Source organism: Catharus ustulatus, chromosome Z (genome assembly GCF_009819885.2).
Source record: "Catharus ustulatus isolate bCatUst1 chromosome Z, bCatUst1.pri.v2, whole genome shotgun sequence".
NCBI lineage: Eukaryota > Metazoa > Chordata > Aves > Passeriformes > Turdidae > Catharus > Catharus ustulatus.
In genome coordinates, this window is record NC_046262.2 from 7,853,784 (window position 1) to 7,878,635 (window position 24,852).

General features: G+C 54.9%; 6 protein-coding genes and 1 pseudogene across 6 annotated transcripts; all 7 read left to right on the forward strand.

The window, feature by feature from the left end:
* Positions 1-3,731: 3,731 nt before the first annotated feature.
* LOC117010858 (interferon-like) lies at positions 3,732-5,601 on the forward strand. Its single transcript, XM_033085886.1, has one exon. It carries the CDS (start codon positions 4,643-4,645, stop codon positions 5,216-5,218), a length of 576 nt encoding a protein of 191 aa, XP_032941777.1. The 5' UTR covers positions 3,732-4,642; the 3' UTR covers positions 5,219-5,601.
* A 9-nt stretch (positions 5,602-5,610) lies between these two features.
* Positions 5,611-8,566, forward strand: LOC117010856 (interferon-like). Its single transcript, XM_033085884.1, has one exon. The coding sequence runs from the start codon at positions 7,752-7,754 to the stop codon at positions 8,325-8,327; it is 576 nt and encodes a 191-aa protein (XP_032941775.1). The 5' UTR covers positions 5,611-7,751; the 3' UTR covers positions 8,328-8,566.
* Positions 8,567-8,577: 11 nt separating this feature from the next.
* LOC117010857 (interferon-like) lies at positions 8,578-11,732 on the forward strand. The gene has a single exon (XM_033085885.1). It carries the CDS (start codon positions 10,861-10,863, stop codon positions 11,434-11,436), a length of 576 nt encoding a protein of 191 aa, XP_032941776.1. The 5' UTR covers positions 8,578-10,860; the 3' UTR covers positions 11,437-11,732.
* A 1,922-nt stretch (positions 11,733-13,654) lies between these two features.
* Positions 13,655-14,611, forward strand: LOC117010853 (annotated as a pseudogene).
* Positions 14,612-14,656: 45 nt separating this feature from the next.
* LOC117010854 (interferon-like) lies at positions 14,657-17,656 on the forward strand. Its single transcript, XM_033085881.2, has one exon. It carries the CDS (start codon positions 17,080-17,082, stop codon positions 17,653-17,655), a length of 576 nt encoding a protein of 191 aa, XP_032941772.1. The 5' UTR covers positions 14,657-17,079; the 3' UTR covers position 17,656.
* A 2,524-nt stretch (positions 17,657-20,180) lies between these two features.
* Positions 20,181-20,766, forward strand: LOC117010852 (interferon-like). Its single transcript, XM_033085880.2, is given in 2 exon segments — positions 20,181-20,595; positions 20,597-20,766. Coding segments are annotated over 2 exon segments (576 nt in total). The 5' UTR covers positions 20,181-20,188; the 3' UTR covers position 20,766.
* Positions 20,767-23,290: 2,524 nt separating this feature from the next.
* Positions 23,291-24,846, forward strand: LOC117010855 (interferon-like). Its single transcript, XM_033085883.2, has one exon. It carries the CDS (start codon positions 23,299-23,301, stop codon positions 23,872-23,874), a length of 576 nt encoding a protein of 191 aa, XP_032941774.1. The 5' UTR covers positions 23,291-23,298; the 3' UTR covers positions 23,875-24,846.
* Positions 24,847-24,852: the final 6 nt, after the last annotated feature.

Below are 24,852 nucleotides of genomic sequence, written 5' to 3' on the forward strand. Positions count from 1 at the left end.
GTCTCCTCTCCCAATTAAATTGGTGAAAGACTATTTTAGAGATGGTAAACTGAGTTGTTTTCTGTATGTTTTCAGTGTGAAAGAAAAGAAGTGTGTGGGGGAAGAAGAGTGGTCTAAAATTTTATTCTGAGTTATCTTTTTTTTTCCTTAGTTTCTAGTAATGAAGTTTCTTTTTGTACCATATAAAGTTGAGCCTGTTGTGCCTTCCTCCTAATCCTATCTCATAGCAGGAAAATTTCAAATTGGTGAACCAAAACCACTACACTAAATTGGTGTTTCTGCCTAGTTATGAACTGAAATCAGGATCCACTCTCTCATCACCAGCACCAGCAGCTTCACACTCCACCATCACCATCAACCACCAATTCAAAAGTATCTCCCCAGGTCAGCAGCACTGGCCTCCTCCTGCATGGGACAAAGAGGTTGTTTCTTGTGCTCAAACAACCTCCACCACTGCATGACTGCAAGGACACTGCTCTATACAAACACTAATGATCACTTCCCATTTAGCTGAGTGAGAAAACAAGAGGACCAAATACAGAATCATAGAATCATTAAAGCTGGAAAAGACTCAAAGATCATCAAACCTTTTGACCAAATATCACTAAGCTATATCATGAAGTGCCACATCTACTCAATTTTTGAACAGTTCCAAGGATGGTGTCTCCACCACTTCCCTAGGGAGCCTGTTCCAATCCTTGACAACTCCTTCAATGAAGAATTTTTCCCTAATACCCAACCTGAACCTCCCCAGCACAACTTGAGGCCATTTCCTCCCCTATTGCTAGTTGCTGGGAGAAATGACCAATCCCCACATGGTTATAACCTCCTATTACATCATTGTAGAGAGCGATAAGGTTCCCCCAAGCCTTCTTTTCCTCACACTAAACTCCCCCAGTTCCCTCAGCTGCTCCTCATATGACTCACTCTACAGACCCCTCCCCACCTCTATTTCTTTCCCTGGACATGCTCCAGCACCTCAGTGCCCTTCTTGCTCTGAGGAAACAAAGCTGAACGCACATTCCAGGTGTGGCCTCACCAGTGCCCCCAGCACAGGGGGATGGGCACTGCCCTGCTCCTGCTGGCCACACTATTGCTGACACAAGCCTGGTGCCATTGGCCTTCCTGGCCACCTGGGTACACTCCAGCTCATGTCCAGCCACTGAAAACCAGCACCTCCAGGTCCTTTCCCTCTCAGCAGCTTTCCAGCCTCTCTGTCCCAGCCTGGAGCTGCAGGGGGCTGTTGTGACTCAAGGGCAGGACCCAGCACTTGGCCTTGTTGAACCTCACACAAGTGGCCTCAGCCCATGGATCCAGCCTGTGCAGAGCCCTCTGCAGAGCCTTCCCGCCCTCCAGCAGATCTACACTCCCACCCAACTCAGTGTTGTACTCAAACTGACTAAAGGAGCTCTTGATTCCCTCATTCAGATCATCAGTACAAATAACAGGGCTGGCCCCAGTACAGAGCCCTGGGGAACACCACTGGTGACCAGCTGCCTGCTGCAACTAATTCCATTCACCAGCATTCTCTGGGTCAGGCATCAGGCAGTTTTTAATTCAGAGAACAGAGTGTCCAAGCCACAAGCAGCTGAAGTCCCCAAGAGAATTCTATGGGATACAGGGTCAAAGACTTTTCTAAAGTCCAGGAAGTCAACATCCCCAGACTTTCCCCCATCCACTAAAAGGATCACCGTGTTACAGAAGGAGATTGGGTTGGGCAGTTACGCCTTTCACAAACCCATGCTGGCAGAGCCTGAGCCCCTAGATCTCCTGTGCGTGCCATGTGATGTGCACTCAAGAAGATCTCCATGAGCTTCCCTAGCACCAAGTTCAGGCTGACAGGCCTGTAGCTCCCCAGATTCTACTTCTGACCCTTTCTGCAGATAAGCATTACACTGGCCACCAGTTGCCTGTGACCACCTTGGTTAGCCAGGACTGCTGGTAAATGACAGGAAGTGGCTTGGTGAGCTTTTCCACCAGCTCTCTTATATATTCAGGTACACACCAGGACTCCTCAGGATGAAACCTCCACATTGTGCCACTGTCCTCCTGATGCTCCTATCTGGAAGTACCCTGTGATGTCAGGAATGAGGACATAATTGGTTCTGTCTTTTCTGAAGCAGCTGAAGGAACTAAACCGCTCTCAGACGAAAACAGGAGTGGTGGTAATGACACATGCTGGAATACAGGGAATTCAAACATGAAAGAATAAATGCAACTGTATCACATTTTGTATTCTGGTGATACAACACCAGAATAGGAATTAGAGAGGTTGAGTGATAAGCATTCCTGGAGACCTAAAAGCATCACTGGACAAGGACATGAGCAGGTTCTTGGGATACAAACTCCTCTCAGCATCACACTCCACTTGGGATAACCAGGGCATAATATACAATTAAAATTAGTTTTAAAAAATCCTTTATTGTTCAAAAGCAACAGCTTAGAGGAGATTTCTTAAAGCCCACCACAATGAAAGTCAAACAGAAAAGGGAAGCAAGAGACTGCAGAAGCTTCATCAACAAACATTCAGTGCTCAGGTGCTTAGACACAGAGCCACCACCTCAACTTAAGGAGCTCCTGAGGATCCTGAGAAATAAACCACTTTATAACTCTTTCAAAAGCTTAAAAGGATCAAATTATTCATATGAATAAAAAGAAAACAAGCATTCAGTAGATAGAAAACAACAAAAAAAAAACCCTAACGGAGAATTACAAGTAGACTTGGGAAGCGTCCCAGGTGGAATAAGAGCTTTGGAAAACATTAAGGCTTCCCATAGAGGTTCAAAAAGGACCTCATTGCTTGCTAAACTTCTTCTCAGACAAGTCTGTGTGCAGTTTAATCTAATCCTAGGCCTAGATTTGGCAAATGGTTAATCGCTAAAGAATTATATAGGTGTAACTAAGCCTTCGTAATACAACTTTGTCCTGTAACATTATGGATGCATTTACCTAAGCATTTATATAGGAAATATATTTACAAGGGAAAAACAAATTATTACAGTAATTTCAACACTATAAGGCGCACCAGATTATAAGGCGCACTTCCGGGTGTTGGCGAATTTCAAAACTTTGTCCATATATAAGGCGCACCTTTCTCCCCCCCCCCGCCCCAGCAAGGATCCACACGCAACAAAGCAATTAATTAGTAACGGAATTGCATGACCATGGGGTTTACTGGTGCTCAATTTGCAAACATTTTTCACAGATTGGCGTAGCCTTAAAACACAGCCCCAGGTGCCTTCCATGTGCCGGGGGCCCCAGTGCTTCCACCTGCCCCCAGCGCCAGCTGGCGCAGCTCCCGCGGCTGCTGTAGCTCAGGAATCCTGCGGTGCGACCCACCCTCGTGGCTCAGTGCTCCCGCGGCAGCGCCACCCGTCGTGGCTCAGGGCTCCCACAGGGCCACCCCTACTCGCGGCTCAGGGCTCCCACAGGGCCACCCCCACTCGCGGCTCAGGGCTCCCGCAAGGCCAACCCCGCTAGCGGCTCGGTTCACAGCTCGTACTTCTGGGCTGGAAAATTTCCGAACATTGTCCATATGTAAGGTGCACTGGATTATAAGGCGCACTTCTGGGTATTGATCAAAATTTTAGTGAAAAGGGTGTGCGTAATTCGGGAAATTACTGTAATTAAGACCATGATTAAAGAATTTTGAACAGAATTAGCTATGACACAATATACCAGGAGTTGTAAATACATGTACAGTGTTATATTACACCAATCCTTTAAAAGTCACCTTAATAACAAACAAGAGAACAATACAATTATTTCAAAGATTTTTGTTCAGCCTCAAGGAACAACCTGGAGGTTATTCTGTCAAAGGGAAGGATTTCTATGTATAATAGGAAAAGGTGTGTGATGGAAACAACGTAGTTAAAGGGAGCAACTGGAATTTTAAACAATTAAATGATTGACTCGCATGCATTGCAAGCTAGAACAACTGTATCAGCTCAACACCTTAGCAGTTACTAACTAGAAACTTGCCAGGACCACCACTTCCTTTTCTTTACACTAAAACCTTAGTTGGCAAAACCCCACCAGTGCAATTCTCAGTTAGGAACCGCTAAAATAAAAACCCTCAAGATGCCTAACATCAGAGGAGCACAGAGAGAATGATATAACCATTCTTTAAAAAACTCCAAAATTCTGTCTGCATTACACCTAACTTCAGGAAAAAGTCCAAGATACTAAATGACAACAGAAGAAGAGTGGCCAACAAAGAGCAAGAAGGGAAATTCAGTGAAACAAAGCTGAATGAGAGATGCTCCAAGAAAGAAAGAAAAACCACAGAAAAACCACAACACCATGACAAATGACAGAAGTGGTACTACTTTACCGTTTCACCACCCAGCACAAATGGATGACACACAGAAACAGTGGAAAAAAGAAAAAATTGAAAAAACCCATCCTGAACCTCGAACACCCAAACAAAACACTGTCCCAAGACCACCACAGCCACCAGCCCAGACTGGAAAGCACGGGCGGAAACTCCCAGCAATCAGAAAGCGATGAAGGGAAAGCTGCTGCCCTACAAAGCCGCACGCCTGGCAGGACCCCAAGCACAGCCACCACAGCGCATCAACAGCAACACCCAGCCTCACCAGCCTCCTGACCAGCACCACTCGACAGCACCCACACCCCCAGCATGGCGGCGCCCGCAGACCCACAGCCACGCCTGCCGCACGCAGCCCTGGCGCTCCTGCTCCTCCTCACCGCTCTCGCCACCAGCCTCGCCTGCCAACAGCTCTGGACACACGACGACGACACCTTCCCTGGCGACGCCCTGCGCCTCCTCCAGGACATGGCCCCTGGCCACACACAGCCCTGCCACCTCCAAGAGCTGCCCTTCTTCCCCGAAACCCTCCCGCTCAACAATCTCCACCCGCGCCAAGCCGCCGCCACCGCCCTACGCATCCTCCAGCACCTCTTCCACACCCTCAGCACCAACAGCACCCGCCAGCACTGGCCCGCACAGCCTCGCAACGACCTCCTCAACAAACTCCAGCACCACATCCACCGCCTCGAGCAATGCCTCCCCGACAGCGCCGCGCTCTTCAAAGGACCACGCAACCCGCTGCTCACCATCAACAAGTACTTCAGGGACATCCAGCTCTTCCTCCACGCCCACAACCACAGCGCCTGCGCCTGGGACCACGTCCGCCTCGAAGCTCGCGCTGCTTTACAGCACCTCCACAGCCTCGCACGCACCATGCGCCGCTAGCACAAACACCCACACACCCACCCACACCCACCACGCTCCCACACCTACGCCCCAAACCCACCTCACCTCGCTAGCCCGGGACAACGGACACGGCTCTCACCACCGCGCGCCACCGCAGCCTACAACCACGGACACTCCATTGATACAGCCTCTCCCAGGCACTCACACACGGGACTTTTTCTACTTATTTATGTACCCACTTATTTATTCATTTGTTGATTTATTTATTTAATTATTTATTCACCTATTTATTTTTCTACTTATTCATTCATTTGTGCCACACAAAATAAAGACCTATTACACAACGCTTGCCACTGCCTCTCGTATCCCTAGCACTGCAGACACTCTTTGCGCCAGGGCAAAGCACTCTCCACTCAACACCTATGCCAAGCCCTGCTCCAAACAGCCCCTGCCCACTCTTCCCAATGCCTCCTGCCCAAGCACCATCCTGCAGCAACCTCTTTGCAAAAACATTGCTACACTTTGGCCAACAACGCAAAAATAAAAACACCCTAACACTCCAATGACCCGCCGCAGCTCATCTGCCTTATCCACACCGTCCTACAGCCATCCAATCCATGCCTCTCTGACTAAGACACAAGGATCTTGGGCGAGACCCTGTCAAACGCTTTGCACAAGCCCAGGCACAAACCACCGCACTCCCTCTGCTCCTATCCACTCCCTCTGCTCCTATCCACCACTGATGTGTAATCCTAATCATAGAGCCTCGCCAAATCTGCCGGCAACGGCAAACATCCACTTTGCAAAGCCATCTTCCCTGGTACCAATCACCTCCTTCTTTTCCATACCTCTTAGCGGATTTCCCCTTTCCTGGAGAAGCACCACCATCACCTGGCCTGCAACGAAGCCCACACTCACCGCTCTCTAGTTCCCACGCACTTCTGCTTCTCCCCTTTTTAAAAACAGCGCTTACATTTCCCTTCTTCCACTTACCGGCGACTTCCAACTCAAACACGCCAGGTGGCAAAAGTGATCCGCGCTGCCCGAGCAACTCCATCGGACAATTCCCTCAGCAATCACAGCTCAGTCTCATCAGGCCCCATGCACCTCTACATAGTCACGTTCCCTACACGGTCTCAAACCTCACCCTATCCAACACTGGCCTTGGCACCTTCATTCTTCACGCAGGGCTCCCACCCTTTCCCTTTCGCCACTTCCGCAGGGCGCCTGCACCTCACTGACACACAAGGTTACTATCGTCGGTTCGTCCCCACGGCCTCTTTGCCCCAAAAGCCTAAAACTTTCAAATCCCACAATCAACTCATAAGAACAACACCACTATGTCCCCACGAGGCCAGCCATATCATCGCCACGCAGATCTCAAAATACCACCAATTCCTCTTCACCGCTCCCCACACCTGGGGTCCGATTTAAAGACATCTGAAACTCCCAGCAAGTCTTCTTCTACTCCAGCTGAAGAAGCTCACCTCCCCCAGCCTTTCTCACGCGAGACGTGCTCTGCTCCCCTCTGCATCTTCAGAGACATCCCCTCCAAGACCTCCACGCCTCTCCTGAACTAAAGAGCGCTCAAGGGGACACTCGCTCTGCCAGGACAGGGCTTCGGCAATCCTAAAACACAACACCATTTCTCTGATGGAGGACGCCAGGCGCCATTCGCTCTCCAACTGCCTCATCCACGCCAGCAGGGCAAACACGACCATGCTCTCCCTCTGGGCCTCAACACGGGGCTCCACAGACACCGCGCAAGCAACACACGAGCAGCCAAGCACTTCCCGTTTTCCTGCTCCTCCTTCACTGAGCCCAGGTTTTTAATGTCTCCTTGCCCTGCCACCTCAGCTTCCAAGGCTGCACCTAGGGCCATTCCAGGCAAGAACACTTCAAGGGATCCAAGGCCCATGCCCACACACAGCCACTTGCACACTGCCACTGACCCAGCCATTCACCCCATGACGGAGATACCCGGACCTGGCCCACTTGACATCACTGCACATCCTTTGCAACCACAAAAGGAAAACGGTGGCGAAGATGAAAACACAGGCCAGCCACCAAGTGAAAGGAAAAGTGACCACAGCCACCAAGTGAAAGGAAAAGTGACCACAGCCACCCCCAGGACTTTGCAGGTGGAAACCAATCTTAGGCACAAAGGAGACTTCAGCTGCACACTCCAGGCCCTAAAGCTGGCCCTGCAGCTGAAAGGGAACAGCCAACACCCCTCCCCAACACACCCGACCCCGATGCCTCTGACCCAGCGCTTTCGCAAGCCCGCTCACACACTACGGCCACTCTCCAGTGGCAAACCACTGCCACCACAATCCCCAACCACACACAGCCCAACAAAACACTGCCCCAAGACCACCACAGCCACCAGCCCAGACTGGAAAGCACGGGCGGAAACTCCCAGCAATCAGAAAGCGACAAAGGGAAAGCTGCTGCCCTACAAAGCCGCATGCCGGGCAGTACCCCAAGCACAGCCACCACAGCGCATCAACAGCAACACCCAGCCTCACCAGCCTCCTGACCAGCACCACTCGACAGCACCCACACCCCCAGCATGGCGGCGCCCGCAGCCCCACAGCCACGCCTGCCGCACGCAGCCCCGGCGCTCCTGCTCCTCCTCACCGCTCTCGCCACCAGCCTCGCCTGCCAACAGCTCTGGACACACGACGACGACACCTTCCCTGGCGACGCCCTGCGCCTCCTCCAGGACATGGCCCCTGCCCACACACAGCCCTGCCACCTCCAAGAGCTGCCTTTCTTCCCCCAAGCCCTCCCGCTCAACAATCTCCACCCGCGCCAAGCCGCCGCCACCGCCCTACGCATCCTCCAGCACCTCTTCCACACCCTCAGCACCAACAGCACCCGCCAGCACTGGCCCGCACAGCCTCGCAACGACCTCCTCAACAAACTCCAGCACCACATCCACCGCCTCGAGCAATGCCTCCCCGACAGCGCCGCGCTCTTCAAAGGACCACGCAACCCGCTGCTCACCATCAACAAGTACTTCAGGGACATCCAGCTCTTCCTCCACGCCCACAACCACAGCGCCTGCGCCTGGGACCACGTCCGCCTCGAAGCTCGCGCTGCTTTACAGCACCTCCACAGCCTCGCACGCACCATGCGCCGCTAGCACAAACACCCACACACCCACCCACACCCACCACGCTCCCACACCTACGCCCCAAACCCACCTCACCTCGCTAGCCCGGGACAACGGACACGGCTCTCACCACCGCGCGCCACCGCAGCCTACAACCACGGACACTCCATTGATACAGCCTCTCCCAGGCACTCACACACGGGACTTTTTCTACTTATTTATGTACCCACTTATTTATTCATTTGTTGATTTATTTATTTAATTATTTATCATCCTATTTATTTTTCTACTTATTCATTCATTTGTGCCACACAAAATAAAGACCTATTACACAACGCTTGCCACTGCCTCTCGTATCCCTAGCACTGCAGACACTCTTTGCGCCAGGGCAAAGCACTCTCCACTCAACACCTACGCCAAGCCCTGCTCCAAACAGCCCCTGCCCACTCTTCCCAATGCCTCCTGCCCAAGCACCATCCTGCAGCAACCTCTTTGCAAAAACATTGCTACACTTTGGCCAACAACGCAAAAATAAAAACACCCTAACACTCCAATGACCCGCCGCAGCTCATCTGCCTTATCCACACCGTCCTACAGCCATCCAATCCATGCCTCTCTGACTAAGACACAAGGATCTTGGGCGAGACCCTGTCAAACGCTTTGCACAAGCCCAGGCACAAACCACCTCACTCCCTCTGCTCCTATCCACTCCCTCTGCTCCTATCCACCACTGATGTGTAACCCTAATCATAGAGCCTCGCCAAATCTGCCGGCAACGGCAAACATCCACTTTGCAAAGCCATCTTCCCTGGTACCAATCACCTCCTTCTTTTTCATACCTCTTAGCGGATTTCCCCTTTCCTGGAGAAGCACCACCATCACCTGGCCTGCAACGAAGCCCACACTCACCGCTCTCTAGTTCCCACGCACTTCTGCTTCTCCCCTTTTTAAAAACAGCGCTTACATTTCCCTTCTTCCACTTACCGGCGACTTCCAACTCAAACACGCCAGGTGGCAAAAGTGATCCGCGCTGCCCGAGCAACTCCATCGGACAATTCCCTCAGCAATCACAGCTCAGTCTCATCAGGCCCCATGCACCTCTACATAGTCACGTTCCCTACACGGTCTCAAACCTCACCCTATCCAACACTGGCCTTGGCACCTTCATTCTTCACGCAGGGCTCCCACCCTTTCCCTTTCGCCACTTCCGCAGGGCGCCTGCACCTCACTGACACACAAGGTTACTATCGTCGGTTCGTCCCCACGGCCTCTTTGCCCCAAAAGCCTAAAACTTTCAAATCCCACAATCAACTCATAAGAACAACACCACTATGTCCCCACGAGGCCAGCCATATCATCGCCACGCAGATCTCAAAATACCACCAATTCCTCTTCACCGCTCCCCACACCTGGGGTCCGATTTAAAGACATCTGAAACTCCCAGCAAGTCTTCTTCTACTCCAGCTGAAGAAGCTCACCTCCCCCAGCCTTTCTCACGCGAGACGTGCTCTGCTCCCCTCTGCATCTTCAGAGACATCCCCTCCAAGACCTCCACGCCTCTCCTGAACTAAAGAGCGCTCAAGGGGACACTCGCTCTGCCAGGACAGGGCTTCGGCAATCCTAAAACACAACACCATTTCTCTGATGGAGGACGCCAGGCGCCATTCGCTCTCCAACTGCCTCATCCACGCCAGCAGGGCAAACACGACCATGCTCTCCCTCTGGGCCTCAACACGGGGCTCCACAGACACCGCGCAAGCAACACACGAGCAGCCAAGCACTTCCCGTTTTCCTGCTCCTCCTTCACTGAGCCCAGGTTTTTAATGTCTCCTTGCCCTGCCACCTCAGCTTCCAAGGCTGCACCTAGGGCCATTCCAGGCAAGAACACTTCAAGGGATCCAAGGCCCATGCCCACACACAGCCACTTGCACACTGCCACTGACCCAGCCATTCACCCCATGACGGAGATACCCGGACCTGGCCCACTTGACATCACTGCACATCCTTTGCAACCACAAAAGGAAAACGGTGGCGAAGATGAAAACACAGGCCAGCCACCAAGTGAAAGGAAAAGTGACCACAGCCACCAAGTGAAAGGAAAAGTGACCACAGCCACCCCCAGGACTTTGCAGGTGGAAACCAATCTTAGGCACAAAGGAGACTTCAGCTGCACACTCCAGGCCCTAAAGCTGGCCCTGCAGCTGAAAGGGAACAGCCAACACCCCTCCCCAACACACCCGACCCCGATGCCTCTGACCCAGCGCTTTCGCAAGCCCGCTCACACACTACGGCCACTCTCCAGTGGCAAACCACTGCCACCACAATCCCCAACCACACACAGCCCAACAAAACACTGCCCCAAGACCACCACAGCCACCAGCCCAGACTGGAAAGCACGGGCGGAAACTCCCAGCAATCAGAAAGCGACAAAGGGAAAGCTGCTGCCCTACAAAGCCGCATGCCGGGCAGTACCCCAAGCACAGCCACCACAGCGCATCAACAGCAACACCCAGCCTCACCAGCCTCCTGACCAGCACCACTCGACAGCACCCACACCCCCAGCATGGCGGCGCCCGCAGCCCCACAGCCACGCCTGCCGCACGCAGCCCCGGCGCTCCTGCTCCTCCTCACCGCTCTCGCCACCAGCCTCTCCTGCCAACAGCTCTGGACACACGACGACGACACCTTCCCTGGTGACGCCCTGCGCCTCCTCCAGGACATGGCCCCTGCCCACACACAGCCCTGCCACCTCCAAGAGCTGCCCTTCTTCCCCGAAACCCTCCCGCTCAACAATCTCCACCCGCGCCAAGCCGCCGCCACCGCCCTACGCATCCTCCAGCACCTCTTCCACACCCTCAGCACCAACAGCACCCGCCAGCACTGGCCCGCACAGCCTCGCAACGACCTCCTCAACAAACTCCAGCACCACATCCACCGCCTCGAGCAATGCCTCCCCGACAGCGTCGCGCTCTTCAAAGGACCACGCAACCCGCTGCTCACCATCAACAAGTACTTCAGGGACATCCAGCTCTTCCTCCACGCCCACAACCACAGCGCCTGCGCCTGGGACCACATCCGCCTCGAAGCTCGCGCTGCTTTACAGCACCTCCACAGCCTCGCACGCACCATGCGCCGCTAGCACAAACACCCACACACCCACCCACACCCACCACGCTCCCACACCTACGCCCCAAACCCACCTCACCTCGCTAGCCCGGGACAACGGACACGGCTCTCACCACCGCGCGCCACCGCAGCCTACAACCACGGACACTCCATTGATACAGCCTCTCCCAGGCACTCACACACGGGACTTTTTCTACTTATTTATGTACCCACTTATTTATTCATTTGTTGATTTATTTATTTAATTATTTATTCACCTATTTATTTTTCTACTTATTCATTCATTTGTGCCACACAAAATAAAGACCTATTACACACCGCTTGCCACTGCCTCTCGTATCCCTAGCACTGCAGACACTCTTTGCGCCAGGGCAAAGCACTCTCCACTCAACACCTACGCCAAGCCCTGCTCCAAACAGCCCCTGCCCACTCTTCCCAATGCCTCCTGCCCAAGCACCATCCTGCAGCAACCTCTTTGCAAAAACATTGCTACACTTTGGCCAACAACGCAAAAATAAAAACACCCTAACACTCCAATGACCCGCCGCAGCTCATCTGCCTTATCCACACCGTCCTACAGCCATCCAATCCATGCCTCTCTGACTAAGACACAAGGATCTTGGGCGAGACCCTGTCAAACGCTTTGCACAAGCCCAGGCACAAACCACCGCACTCCCTCTGCTCCTATCCACTCCCTCTGCTCCTATCCACCACTGATGTGTAACCCTAATCATAGAGCCTCGCCAAATCTGCCGGCAACGGCAAACATCCACTTTGCAAAGCCATCTTCCCTGGTACCAATCACCTCCTTCTTTTCCATACCTCTTAGCGGATTTCCCCTTTCCTGGAGAAGCACCACCATCACCTGGCCTGCAACGAAGCCCACACTCACCGCTCTCTAGTTCCCACGCACTTCTGCTTCTCCCCTTTTTAAAAACAGCGCTTACATTTCCCTTCTTCCACTTACCGGCGACTTCCAACTCAAACACGCCAGGTGGCAAAAGTGATCCGCGCTGCCCGAGCAACTCCATCGGACAATTCCCTCAGCAATCACAGCTCAGTCTCATCAGGCCCCATGCACCTCTACATAGTCACGTTCCCTACACGGTCTCAAACCTCACCCTATCCAACACTGGCCTTGGCACCTTCATTCTTCACGCAGGGCTCCCACCCTTTCCCTTTCGCCACTTCCGCAGGGCGCCTGCACCTCACTGACACACAAGGTTACTATCGTCGGTTCGTCCCCACGGCCTCTTTGCCCCAAAAGCCTAAAACTTTCAAATCCCACAATCAACTCATAAGAACAACACCACTATGTCCCCACGAGGCCAGCCATATCATCGCCACGCAGATCTCAAAATACCACCAATTCCTCTTCACCGCTCCCCACACCTGGGGTCCGATTTAAAGACATCTGAAACTCCCAGCAAGTCTTCTTCTACTCCAGCTGAAGAAGCTCACCTCCCCCAGCCTTTCTCACGCGAGACGTGCTCTGCTCCCCTCTGCATCTTCAGAGACATCCCCTCCAAGACCTCCACGCCTCTCCTGAACTAAAGAGCGCTCAAGGGGACACTCGCTCTGCCAGGACAGGGCTTCGGCAATCCTAAAACACAACACCATTTCTCTGATGGAGGACGCCAGGCGCCATTCGCTCTCCAACTGCCTCATCCACGCCAGCAGGGCAAACACGACCATGCTCTCCCTCTGGGCCTCAACACGGGGCTCCACAGACACCGCGCAAGCAACACACGAGCAGCCAAGCACTTCCCGTTTTCCTGCTCCTCCTTCACTGAGCCCAGGTTTTTAATGTCTCCTTGCCCTGCCACCTCAGCTTCCAAGGCTGCACCTAGGGCCATTCCAGGCAAGAACACTTCAAGGGATCCAAGGCCCATGCCCACACACAGCCACTTGCACACTGCCACTGACCCAGCCATTCACCCCATGACGGAGATACCCGGACCTGGCCCACTTGACATCACTGCACATCCTTTGCAACCACAAAAGGAAAACGGTGGCGAAGATGAAAACACAGGCCAGCCACCAAGTGAAAGGAAAAGTGACCACAGCCACCAAGTGAAAGGAAAAGTGACCACAGCCACCCCCAGGACTTTGCAGGTGGAAACCAATCTTAGGCACAAAGGAGACTTCAGCTGCACACTCCAGGCCCTAAAGCTGGCCCTGCAGCTGAAAGGGAACAGCCAACACCCCTCCTCAACACACCCGACCCCGATGCCTCTGACCCAGCGCTTTCGCAAGCCCGCTCACACACTACGGCCACTCTCCAGTGGCAAACCACTGCCACCACAATCCCCAACCACACACAGCCCAACAAAACACTGCCCCAAGACCACCACAGCCACCAGCCCAGACTGGAAAGCACGGGCGGAAACTCCCAGCAATCAGAAAGCGACAAAGGGAAAGCTGCTGCCCTACAAAGCCGCATGCCGGGCAGTACCCCAAGCACAGCCACCACAGCGCATCAACAGCAACACCCAGCCTCACCAGCCTCCTGACCAGCACCACTCGACAGCACCCACACCCCCAGCATGGCGGCGCCCGCAGCCCCACAGCCACGCCTGCCGCACGCAGCCCCGGCGCTCCTGCTCCTCCTCACCGCTCTCGCCACCAGCCTCGCCTGCCAACAGCTCTGGACACACGACGACGACACCTTCCCTGGCGACGCCCTGCGCCTCCTCCAGGACATGGCCCCTGCCCACACACAGCCATGCCACCTCCAAGAGCTGCCCTTCTTCCCCGAAACCCTCCCGCTCAACAATCTCCACCCGCGCCAAGCCGCCGCCACCGCCCTACGCATCCTCCAGCACCTCTTCCACACCCTCAGCACCAACAGCACCCGCCAGCACTGGCCCGCACAGCCTCGCAACGACCTCCTCAACAAACTCCAGCACCACATCCACCGCCTCGAGCAATGCCTCCCCGACAGCGTCCGCGCTCTTCAAAGGACCACGCAACCCGCTGCTCACCATCAACAAGTACTTCAGGGACATCCAGCTCTTCCTCCACGCCCACAACCACAGCGCCTGCGCCTGGGACCACATCCGCCTCGAAGCTCGCGCTGCTTTACAGCACCTCCACAGCCTCGCACGCACCATGCGCCGCTAGCACAAACACCCACACACCCACCCACACCCACCACGCTCCCACACCTACGCCCCAAACCCACCTCACCTCGCTAGCCCGGGACAACGGACACGGCTCTCACCACCGCGTGCCACCGCAGCCTACAACCACGGACACTCCATTGATACAGCCTCTCCCAGGCACTCACACACGGGACTTTTTCTACTTATTTATGTACCCACTTATTTATTCATTTGTTGATTTATTTATTTAATTATTTATTCACCTATTTATTTTTCTACTTATTCATTCATTTGTGCCACACAAAATAAAGACCTATTACACAACGCTTGCCACTGCCTCTCGTATCCCTAGCACTGCAGACACTCTTTGCGCCAGGGCAAAGCACTCTCCACTCAACACCTACGCCAAGCCCTGCTCCAAACAGCCCCTGCCCACTCTTCCCAATGCCTCCTGCCCAAGCACCATCCTGCAGCAACCTCTTTGCAAAAACATTGCTACACTTTGGCCAACAACGCAAAAATAAAAACACCCTAACACTCCAATGACCCGCCGCAGCTCATCTGCCTTATCCACACCGTCCTACAGCCATCCAATCCATGCCTCTCTGACTAAGACACAAGGATCTTGGGCGAGACCCTGTCAAACGCTTTGCACAAGCCCAGGCACAAACCACCTCACTCCCTCTGCTCCTATCCACTCCCTCTGCTCCTATCCACCACTGATGTGTAACCCTAATCATAGAGCCTCGCCAAATCTGCCGGCAACGGCAAACATCCACTTTGCAAAGCCATCTTCCCTGGTACCAATCACCTCCTTCTTTTCCATACCTCTTAGCGGATTTCCCCTTTCCTGGAGAAGCACCACCATCACCTGGCCTGCAACGAAGCCCACACTCACCGCTCTCTAGTTCCCACGCACTTCTGCTTCTCCCCTTTTTAAAAACAGCGCTTACATTTCCCTTCTTCCACTTACCGGCGACTTCCAACTCAAACACGCCAGGTGGCAAAAGTGATCCGCGCTGCCCGAGCAACTCCATCGGACAATTCCCTCAGCAATCACAGCTCAGTCTCATCAGGCCCCATGCACCTCTACATAGTCACGTTCCCTACACGGTCTCAAACCTCACCCTATCCAACACTGGCCTTGGCACCTTCATTCTTCACGCAGGGCTCCCACCCTTTCCCTTTCGCCACTTCCGCAGGGCGCCTGCACCTCACTGACACACAAGGTTACTATCGTCGGTTCGTCCCCACGGCCTCTTTGCCCCAAAAGCCTAAAACTTTCAAATCCCACAATCAACTCATAAGAACAACACCACTATGTCCCCACGAGGCCAGCCATATCATCGCCACGCAGATCTCAAAATACCACCAATTCCTCTTCACCGCTCCCCACACCTGGGGTCCGATTTAAAGACATCTGAAACTCCCAGCAAGTCTTCTTCTACTCCAGCTGAAGAAGCTCACCTCCCCCAGCCTTTCTCACGCGAGACGTGCTCTGCTCCCCTCTGCATCTTCAGAGACATCCCCTCCAAGACCTCCACGCCTCTCCTGAACTAAAGAGCGCTCAAGGGGACACTCGCTCTGCCAGGACAGGGCTTCGGCAATCCTAAAACACAACACCATTTCTCTGATGGAGGACGCCAGGCGCCATTCGCTCTCCAACTGCCTCATCCACGCCAGCAGGGCAAACACGACCATGCTCTCCCTCTGGGCCTCAACACGGGGCTCCACAGACACCGCGCAAGCAACACACGAGCAGCCAAGCACTTCCCGTTTTCCTGCTCCTCCTTCACTGAGCCCAGGTTTTTAATGTCTCCTTGCCCTGCCACCTCAGCTTCCAAGGCTGCACCTAGGGCCATTCCAGGCAAGAACACTTCAAGGGATCCAAGGCCCATGCCCACACACAGCCACTTGCACACTGCCACTGACCCAGCCATTCACCCCATGACGGAGATACCCGGACCTGGCCCACTTGACATCACTGCACATCCTTTGCAACCACAAAAGGAAAACGGTGGCGAAGATGAAAACACAGGCCAGCCACCAAGTGAAAGGAAAAGTGACCACAGCCACCAAGTGAAAGGAAAAGTGACCACAGCCACCCCCAGGACTTTGCAGGTGGAAACCAATCTTAGGCACAAAGGAGACTTCAGCTGCACACTCCAGGCCCTAAAGCTGGCCCTGCAGCTGAAAGGGAACAGCCAACACCCCTCCCCAACACACCCGACCCCGATGCCTCTGACCCAGCGCTTTCGCAAGCCCGCTCACACACTACGGCCACTCTCCAGTGGCAAACCACTGCCACCACAATCCCCAACCACACACAGCCCAACAAAACACTGCCCCAAGACCACCACAGCCACCAGCCCAGACTGGAAAGCACGGGCGGAAACTCCCAGCAATCAGAAAGCGACAAAGGGAAAGCTGCTGCCCTACAAAGCCGCATGCCGGGCAGTACCCCAAGCACAGCCACCACAGCGCATCAACAGCAACACCCAGCCTCACCAGCCTCCTGACCAGCACCACTCGACAGCACCCACACCCCCAGCATGGCGGCGCCCGCAGCCCCACAGCCACGCCTGCCGCACGCAGCCCCGGCGCTCCTGCTCCTCCTCACCGCTCTCGCCACCAGCCTCGCCTGCCAACAGCTCTGGACACACGACGACGACACCTTCCCTGGTGACGCCCTGCGCCTCCTCCAGGACATGGCCCCTGCCCACACACAGCCCTGCCACCTCCAAGAGCTGCCCTTCTTCCCCGAAACCCTCCCGCTCAACAATCTCCACCCGCGCCAAGCCGCCGCCACCGCCCTACGCATCCTCCAGCACCTCTTCCACACCCTCAGCACCAACAGCACCCGCCAGCACTGGCCCGCACAGCCTCGCAACGACCTCCTCAACAAACTCCAGCACCACATCCACCGCCTCGAGCAATGCCTCCCCGACAGCGCCGCGCTCTTCAAAGGACCACGCAACCCGCTGCTCACCATCAACAAGTACTTCAGGGACATCCAGCTCTTCCTCCACGCCCACAACCACAGCGCCTGCGCCTGGGACCACATCCGCCTCGAAGCTCGCGCTGCTTTACAGCACCTCCACAGCCTCGCACGCACCATGCGCCGCTAGCACAAACACCCACACACCCACCCACACCCACCACGCTCCCACACCTACGCCCCAAACCCACCTCACCTCGCTAGCCCGGGACAACGGACACGGCTCTCACCACCGCGCGCCACCGCAGCCTACAACCACGGACACTCCATTGATACAGCCTCTCCCAGGCACTCACACACGGGACTTTTTCTACTTATTTATGTACCCACTTATTTATTCATTTGTTGATTTATTTATTTAATTATTTATTCACCTATTTATTTTTCTACTTATTCATTCATTTGTGCCACACAAAATAAAGACCTATTACACAACGCTTGCCACTGCCTCTCGTATCCCTAGCACTGCAGACACTCTTTGCGCCAGGGCAAAGCACTCTCCACTCAACACCTACGCCAAGCCCTGCTCCAAACAGCCCCTGCCCACTCTTCCCAATGCCTCCTGCCCAAGCACCATCCTGCAGCAACCTCTTTGCAAAAACATTGCTACACTTTGGCCAACAACGCAAAAATAAAAACACCCTAACACTCCAATGACCCGCCGCAGCTCATCTGCCTTATCCACACCGTCCTACAGCCATCCAATCCATGCCTCTCTGACTAAGACACAAGGATCTTGGGCGAGACCCTGTCAAACGCTTTGCACAAGCCCAGGCACAAACCACCGCACTCCCTCTGCTCCTATCCACTCCCTCTGCTCCTATCCACCACTGATGTGTAACCCTAATCATAGAGCCTCGCCAAATCTGCCGGCAACGGCAAACATCCACTTTGCAAAGCCATCTTCCCTGGTACCAATCACCTACTTCTTTTCCATACCTCTTAGCGGATTTCCCCTTTCCTGGAGAAGCACCACCATCACCTGGCCTGCAACGAAGCCCACACTCACCGCTCTCTAGTTCCCACGCACTTCTGCTTCTCCCCTTTTTAAAAACAGCGCTTACATTTCCCTTCTTCCACTTACCGGCGACTTCCAACTCAAACACGCCAGGTGGCAAAAGTGATCCGCGCTGCCCGAGCAACTCCATCGGACAATTCCCTCAGCAATCACAGCTCAGCCTCATCAGGCCCCATGCACTTCTACATAGTCACGTTCCCTACACGGTCTCAAACCTCACCCTATCCAACACTGGCCTTGGCACCTTCATTCTTCACGCAGGGCTCCCACCCTTTCCCTTTCGCCACTTCCGCAGGGCGCCTGCACCTCACTGACACACAAGGTTACTATCGTCGGTTCGTCCCCACGGCCTCTTTGCCCCAAAAGCCTAAAACTTTCAAATCCCACAATCAACTCATAAGAACAACACCACTATGTCCCCACGAGGCCAGCCATATCATCGCCACGCAGATCTCAAAATACCACCAATTCCTCTTCACCGCTCCCCACACCTGGGGTCCGATTTAAAGACATCTGAAACTCCCAGCAAGTCTTCTTCTACTCCAGCTGAAGAAGCTCACCTCCCCCAGCCTTTCTCACGCGAGACGTGCTCTGCTCCCCTCTGCATCTTCAGAGACATCCCCTCCAAGACCTCCACGCCTCTCCTGAACTAAAGAGCGCTCAAGGGGACACTCGCTCTGCCAGGACAGGGCTTCGGCAATCCTAAAACACAACACCATTTCTCTGATGGAGGACGCCAGGCGCCATTCGCTCTCCAACTGCCTCATCCACGCCAGCAGGGCAAACACGACCATGCTCTCCCTCTGGGCCTCAACACGGGGCTCCACAGACACCGCGCAAGCAACACACGAGCAGCCAAGCACTTCCCGTTTTCCTGCTCCTCCTTCACTGAGCCCAGGTTTTTAATGTCTCCTTGCCCTGCCACCTCAGCTTCCAAGGCTGCACCTAGGGCCATTCCAGGCAAGAACACTTCAAGGGATCCAAGGCCCATGCCCACACACAGCCACTTGCACACTGCCACTGACCCAGCCATTCACCCCATGACGGAGATACCCGGACCTGGCCCACTTGACATCACTGCACATCCTTTGCAACCACAAAAGGAAAACGGTGGCGAAGATGAAAACACAGGCCAGCCACCAAGTGAAAGGAAAAGTGACCACAGCCACCAAGTGAAAGGAAAAGTGACCACAGCCACCCCCAGGACTTTGCAGGTGGAAACCAATCTTAGGCACAAAGGAGACTTCAGCTGCACACTCCAGGCCCTAAAGCTGGCCCTGCAGCTGAAAGGGAACAGCCAACACCCCTCCCCAACACACCCGACCCCGATGCCTCTGACCCAGCGCTTTCGCAAGCCCGCTCACACACTACGGCCACTCTCCAGTGGCAAACCACTGCCACCACAATCCCCAACCACACACAGCCCAACAAAACACTGCCCCAAGACCACCACAGCCACCAGCCCAGACTGGAAAGCACGGGTGGAAACTCCCAGCAATCAGAAAGCGACAAAGGGAAAGCTGCTGCCCTACAAAGCCGCATGCCGGGCAGTACCCCAAGCACAGCCACCACAGCGCATCAACAGCAACACCCAGCCTCACCAGCCTCCTGACCAGCACCACTCGACAGCACCCACACCCCCAGCATGGCGGCGCCCGCAGCCCCACAGCCACGCCTGCCGCACGCAGCCCCGGCGCTCCTGCTCCTCCTCACCGCTCTCGCCACCAGCCTCGCCTGCCAACAGCTCTGGACACACGACGACGACACCTTCCCTGGCGACGCCCTGCGCCTCCTCCAGGACATGGCCCCTGCCCACACACAGCCATGCCACCTCCAAGAGCTGCCCTTCTTCCCCGAAACCCTCCCGCTCAACAATCTCCACCCGCGCCAAGCCGCCGCCACCGCCCTACGCATCCTCCAGCACCTCTTCCACACCCTCAGCACCAACAGCACCCGCCAGCACTGGCCCGCACAGCCTCGCAACGACCTCCTCAACAAACTCCAGCACCACATCCACCGCCTCGAGCAATGCCTCCCCGACAGCGTCCGCGCTCTTCAAAGGACCACGCAACCCGCTGCTCACCATCAACAAGTACTTCAGGGACATCCAGCTCTTCCTCCACGCCCACAACCACAGCGCCTGCGCCTGGGACCACGTCCGCCTCGAAGCTCGCGCTGCTTTACAGCACCTCCACAGCCTCGCACGCACCATGCGCCGCTAGCACAAACACCCACACACCCACCCACACCCACCACGCTCCCACACCTACGCCCCAAACCCACCTCACCTCGCTAGCCCGGGACAACGGACACGGCTCTCACCACCGCGCGCCACCGCAGCCTACAACCACGGACACTCCATTGATACAGCCTCTCCCAGGCACTCACACACGGGACTTTTTCTACTTATTTATGTACCCACTTATTTATTCATTTGTTGATTTATTTATTTAATTATTTATTCACCTATTTATTTTTCTACTTATTCATTCATTTGTGCCACACAAAATAAAGACCTATTACACAACGCTTGCCACTGCCTCTCGTATCCCTAGCACTGCAGACACTCTTTGCGCCAGGGCAAAGCACTCTCCACTCAACACCTACGCCAAGCCCTGCTCCAAACAGCCCCTGCCCACTCTTCCCAATGCCTCCTGCCCAAGCACCATCCTGCAGCAACCTCTTTGCAAAAACATTGCTACACTTTGGCCAACAACGCAAAAATAAAAACACCCTAACACTCCAATGACCCGCCGCAGCTCATCTGCCTTATCCACACCGTCCTACAGCCATCCAATCCATGCCTCTCTGACTAAGACACAAGGATCTTGGGCGAGACCCTGTCAAACGCTTTGCACAAGCCCAGGCACAAACCACCTCACTCCCTCTGCTCCTATCCACTCCCTCTGCTCCTATCCACCACTGATGTGTAACCCTAATCATAGAGCCTCGCCAAATCTGCCGGCAACGGCAAACATCCACTTTGCAAAGCCATCTTCCCTGGTACCAATCACCTCCTTCTTTTCCATACCTCTTAGCGGATTTCCCCTTTCCTGGAGAAGCACCACCATCACCTGGCCTGCAACGAAGCCCACACTCACCGCTCTCTAGTTCCCACGCACTTCTGCTTCTCCCCTTTTTAAAAACAGCGCTTACATTTCCCTTCTTCCACTTACCGGTGACTTCCAACTCAAACACGCCAGGTGGCAAAAGTGATCCGCGCTGCCCGAGCAACTCCATCGGACAATTCCCTCAGCAATCACAGCTCAGCCTCATCAGGCCCCATGCACTTCTACATAGTCACGTTCCCTACACGGTCTCAAACCTCACCCTATCCAACACTGGCCTTGGCACCTTCATTCTTCACGCAGGGCTCCCACCCTTTCCCTTTCGCCACTTCCGCAGGGCGCCTGCACCTCACTGACACACAAGGTTACTATCGTCGGTTCGTCCCCACGGCCTCTTTGCCCCAAAAGCCTAAAACTTTCAAATCCCACAATCAACTCATAAGAACAACACCACTATGTCCCCACGAGGCCAGCCATATCATCGCCACGCAGATCTCAAAATACCACCAATTCCTCTTCACCGCTCCCCACACCTGGGGTCCGATTTAAAGACATCTGAAACTCCCAGCAAGTCTTCTTCTACTCCAGCTGAAGAAGCTCACCTCCCCCAGCCTTTCTCACGCGAGACGTGCTCTGCTCCCCTCTGCATCTTCAGAGACATCCCCTCCAAGACCTCCACGCCTCTCCTGAACTAAAGAGCGCTCAAGGGGACACTCGCTCTGCCAGGACAGGGCTTCGGCAATCCTAAAACACAACACCATTTCTCTGATGGAGGACGCCAGGCGCCATTCGCTCTCCAACTGCCTCATCCACGCCAGCAGGGCAAACACGACCATGCTCTCCCTCTGGGCCTCAACACGGGGCTCCACAGACACCGCGCAAGCAACACACGAGCAGCCAAGCACTTCCCGTTTTCCTGCTCCTCCTTCACTGAGCCCAGGTTTTTAATGTCTCCTTGCCCTGCCACCTCAGCTTCCAAGGCTGCACCTAGGGCCATTCCAGGCAAGAACACTTCAAGGGATCCAAGGCCCATGCCCACACACAGCCACTTGCACACTGCCACTGACCCAGCCATTCACCCCATGACGGAGATACCCGGACCTGGCCCACTTGACATCACTGCACATCCTTTGCAACCACAAAAGGAAAACGGTGGCGAAGATGAAAACACAGGCCAGCCACCAAGTGAAAGGAAAAGTGACCACAGCCACCAAGTGAAAGGAAAAGTGACCACAGCCACCCCCAGGACTTTGCAGGTGGAAACCAATCTTAGGCACAAAGGAGACTTCAGCTGCACACTCCAGGCCCTAAAGCTGGCCCTGCAGCTGAAAGGGAACAGCCAACACCCCTCCCCAACACACCCGACCCCGATGCCTCTGACCCAGCGCTTTCGCAAGCCCGCTCACACACTACGGCCACTCTCCAGTGGCAAACCACTGCCACCACAATCCCCAACCACACACAGCCCAACAAAACACTGCCCCAAGACCACCACAGCCACCAGCCCAGACTGGAAAGCACGGGTGGAAACTCCCAGCAATCAGAAAGCGACAAAGGGAAAGCTGCTGCCCTACAAAGCCGCACGCCTGGCAGCACCCCAAGCACAGCCACCACAGCGCATCAACAGCAACACCCAGCCTCACCAGCCTCCTGACCAGCACCACTCGACAGCACCCACACCCCCAGCATGGCGGCGCCCGCAGCCCCACAGCCACGCCTGCCGCACGCAGCCCCGGCGCTCCTGCTCCTCCTCACCGCTCTCGCCACCAGCCTCGCCTGCCAACAGCTCTGGACACACGACGACGACACCTTCCCTGGCGACGCCCTGCGCCTCCTCCAGGACATGGCCCCTGCCCACACACAGCCCTGCCACCTCCAAGAGCTGCCCTTCTTCCCCGAAACCCTCCCGCTCAACAATCTCCACCCGCGCCAAGCCGCCGCCACCGCCCTACGCATCCTCCAGCACCTCTTCCACACCCTCAGCACCAACAGCACCCGCCAGCACTGGCCCGCACAGCCTCGCAACGACCTCCTCAACAAACTCCAGCACCACATCCACCGCCTCGAGCAATGCCTCCCCGACAGCGCCGCGCTCTTCAAAGGACCACGCAACCCGCTGCTCACCATCAACAAGTACTTCAGGGACATCCAGCTCTTCCTCCACGCCCACAACCACAGCGCCTGCGCCTGGGACCACGTCCGCCTCGAAGCTCGCGCTGCTTTACAGCACCTCCACAGCCTCGCACGCACCATGCGCCGCTAGCACAAACACCCACACACCCACCCACACCCACCACGCTCCCACACCTACGCCCCAAACCCACCTCACCTCGCTAGCCCGGGACAACGGACACGGCTCTCACCACCGCGCGCCACCGCAGCCTACAACCACGGACACTCCATTGATACAGCCTCTCCCAGGCACTCACACACGGGACTTTTTCTACTTATTTATGTACCCACTTATTTATTCATTTGTTGATTTATTTATTTAATTATTTATTCACCTATTTATTTTTCTACTTATTCATTCATTTGTGCCACACAAAATAAAGACCTATTACACAACGCTTGCCACTGCCTCTCGTATCCCTAGCACTGCAGACACTCTTTGCGCCAGGGCAAAGCACTCTCCACTCAACACCTACGCCAAGCCCTGCTCCAAACAGCCCCTGCCCACTCTTCCCAATGCCTCCTGCCCAAGCACCATCCTGCAGCAACCTCTTTGCAAAAACATTGCTACACTTTGGCCAACAACGCAAAAATAAAAACACCCTAACACTCCAATGACCCGCCGCAGCTCATCTGCCTTATCCACACCGTCCTACAGCCATCCAATCCATGCCTCTCTGACTAAGACACAAGGATCTTGGGCGAGACCCTGTCAAACGCTTTGCACAAGCCCAGGCACAAACCACCTCACTCCCTCTGCTCCTATCCACTCCCTCTGCTCCTATCCACCACTGATGTGTAACCCTAATCATAGAGCCTCGCCAAATCTGCCGGCAACGGCAAACATCCACTTTGCAAAGCCATCTTCCCTGGTACCAATCACCTCCTTCTTTTCCATACCTCTTAGCGGATTTCCCCTTTCCTGGAGAAGCACCACCATCACCTGGCCTGCAACGAAGCCCACACTCACCGCTCTCTAGTTCCCACGCACTTCTGCTTCTCCCCTTTTTAAAAACAGCGCTTACATTTCCCTTCTTCCACTTACCGGCGACTTCCAACTCAAACACGC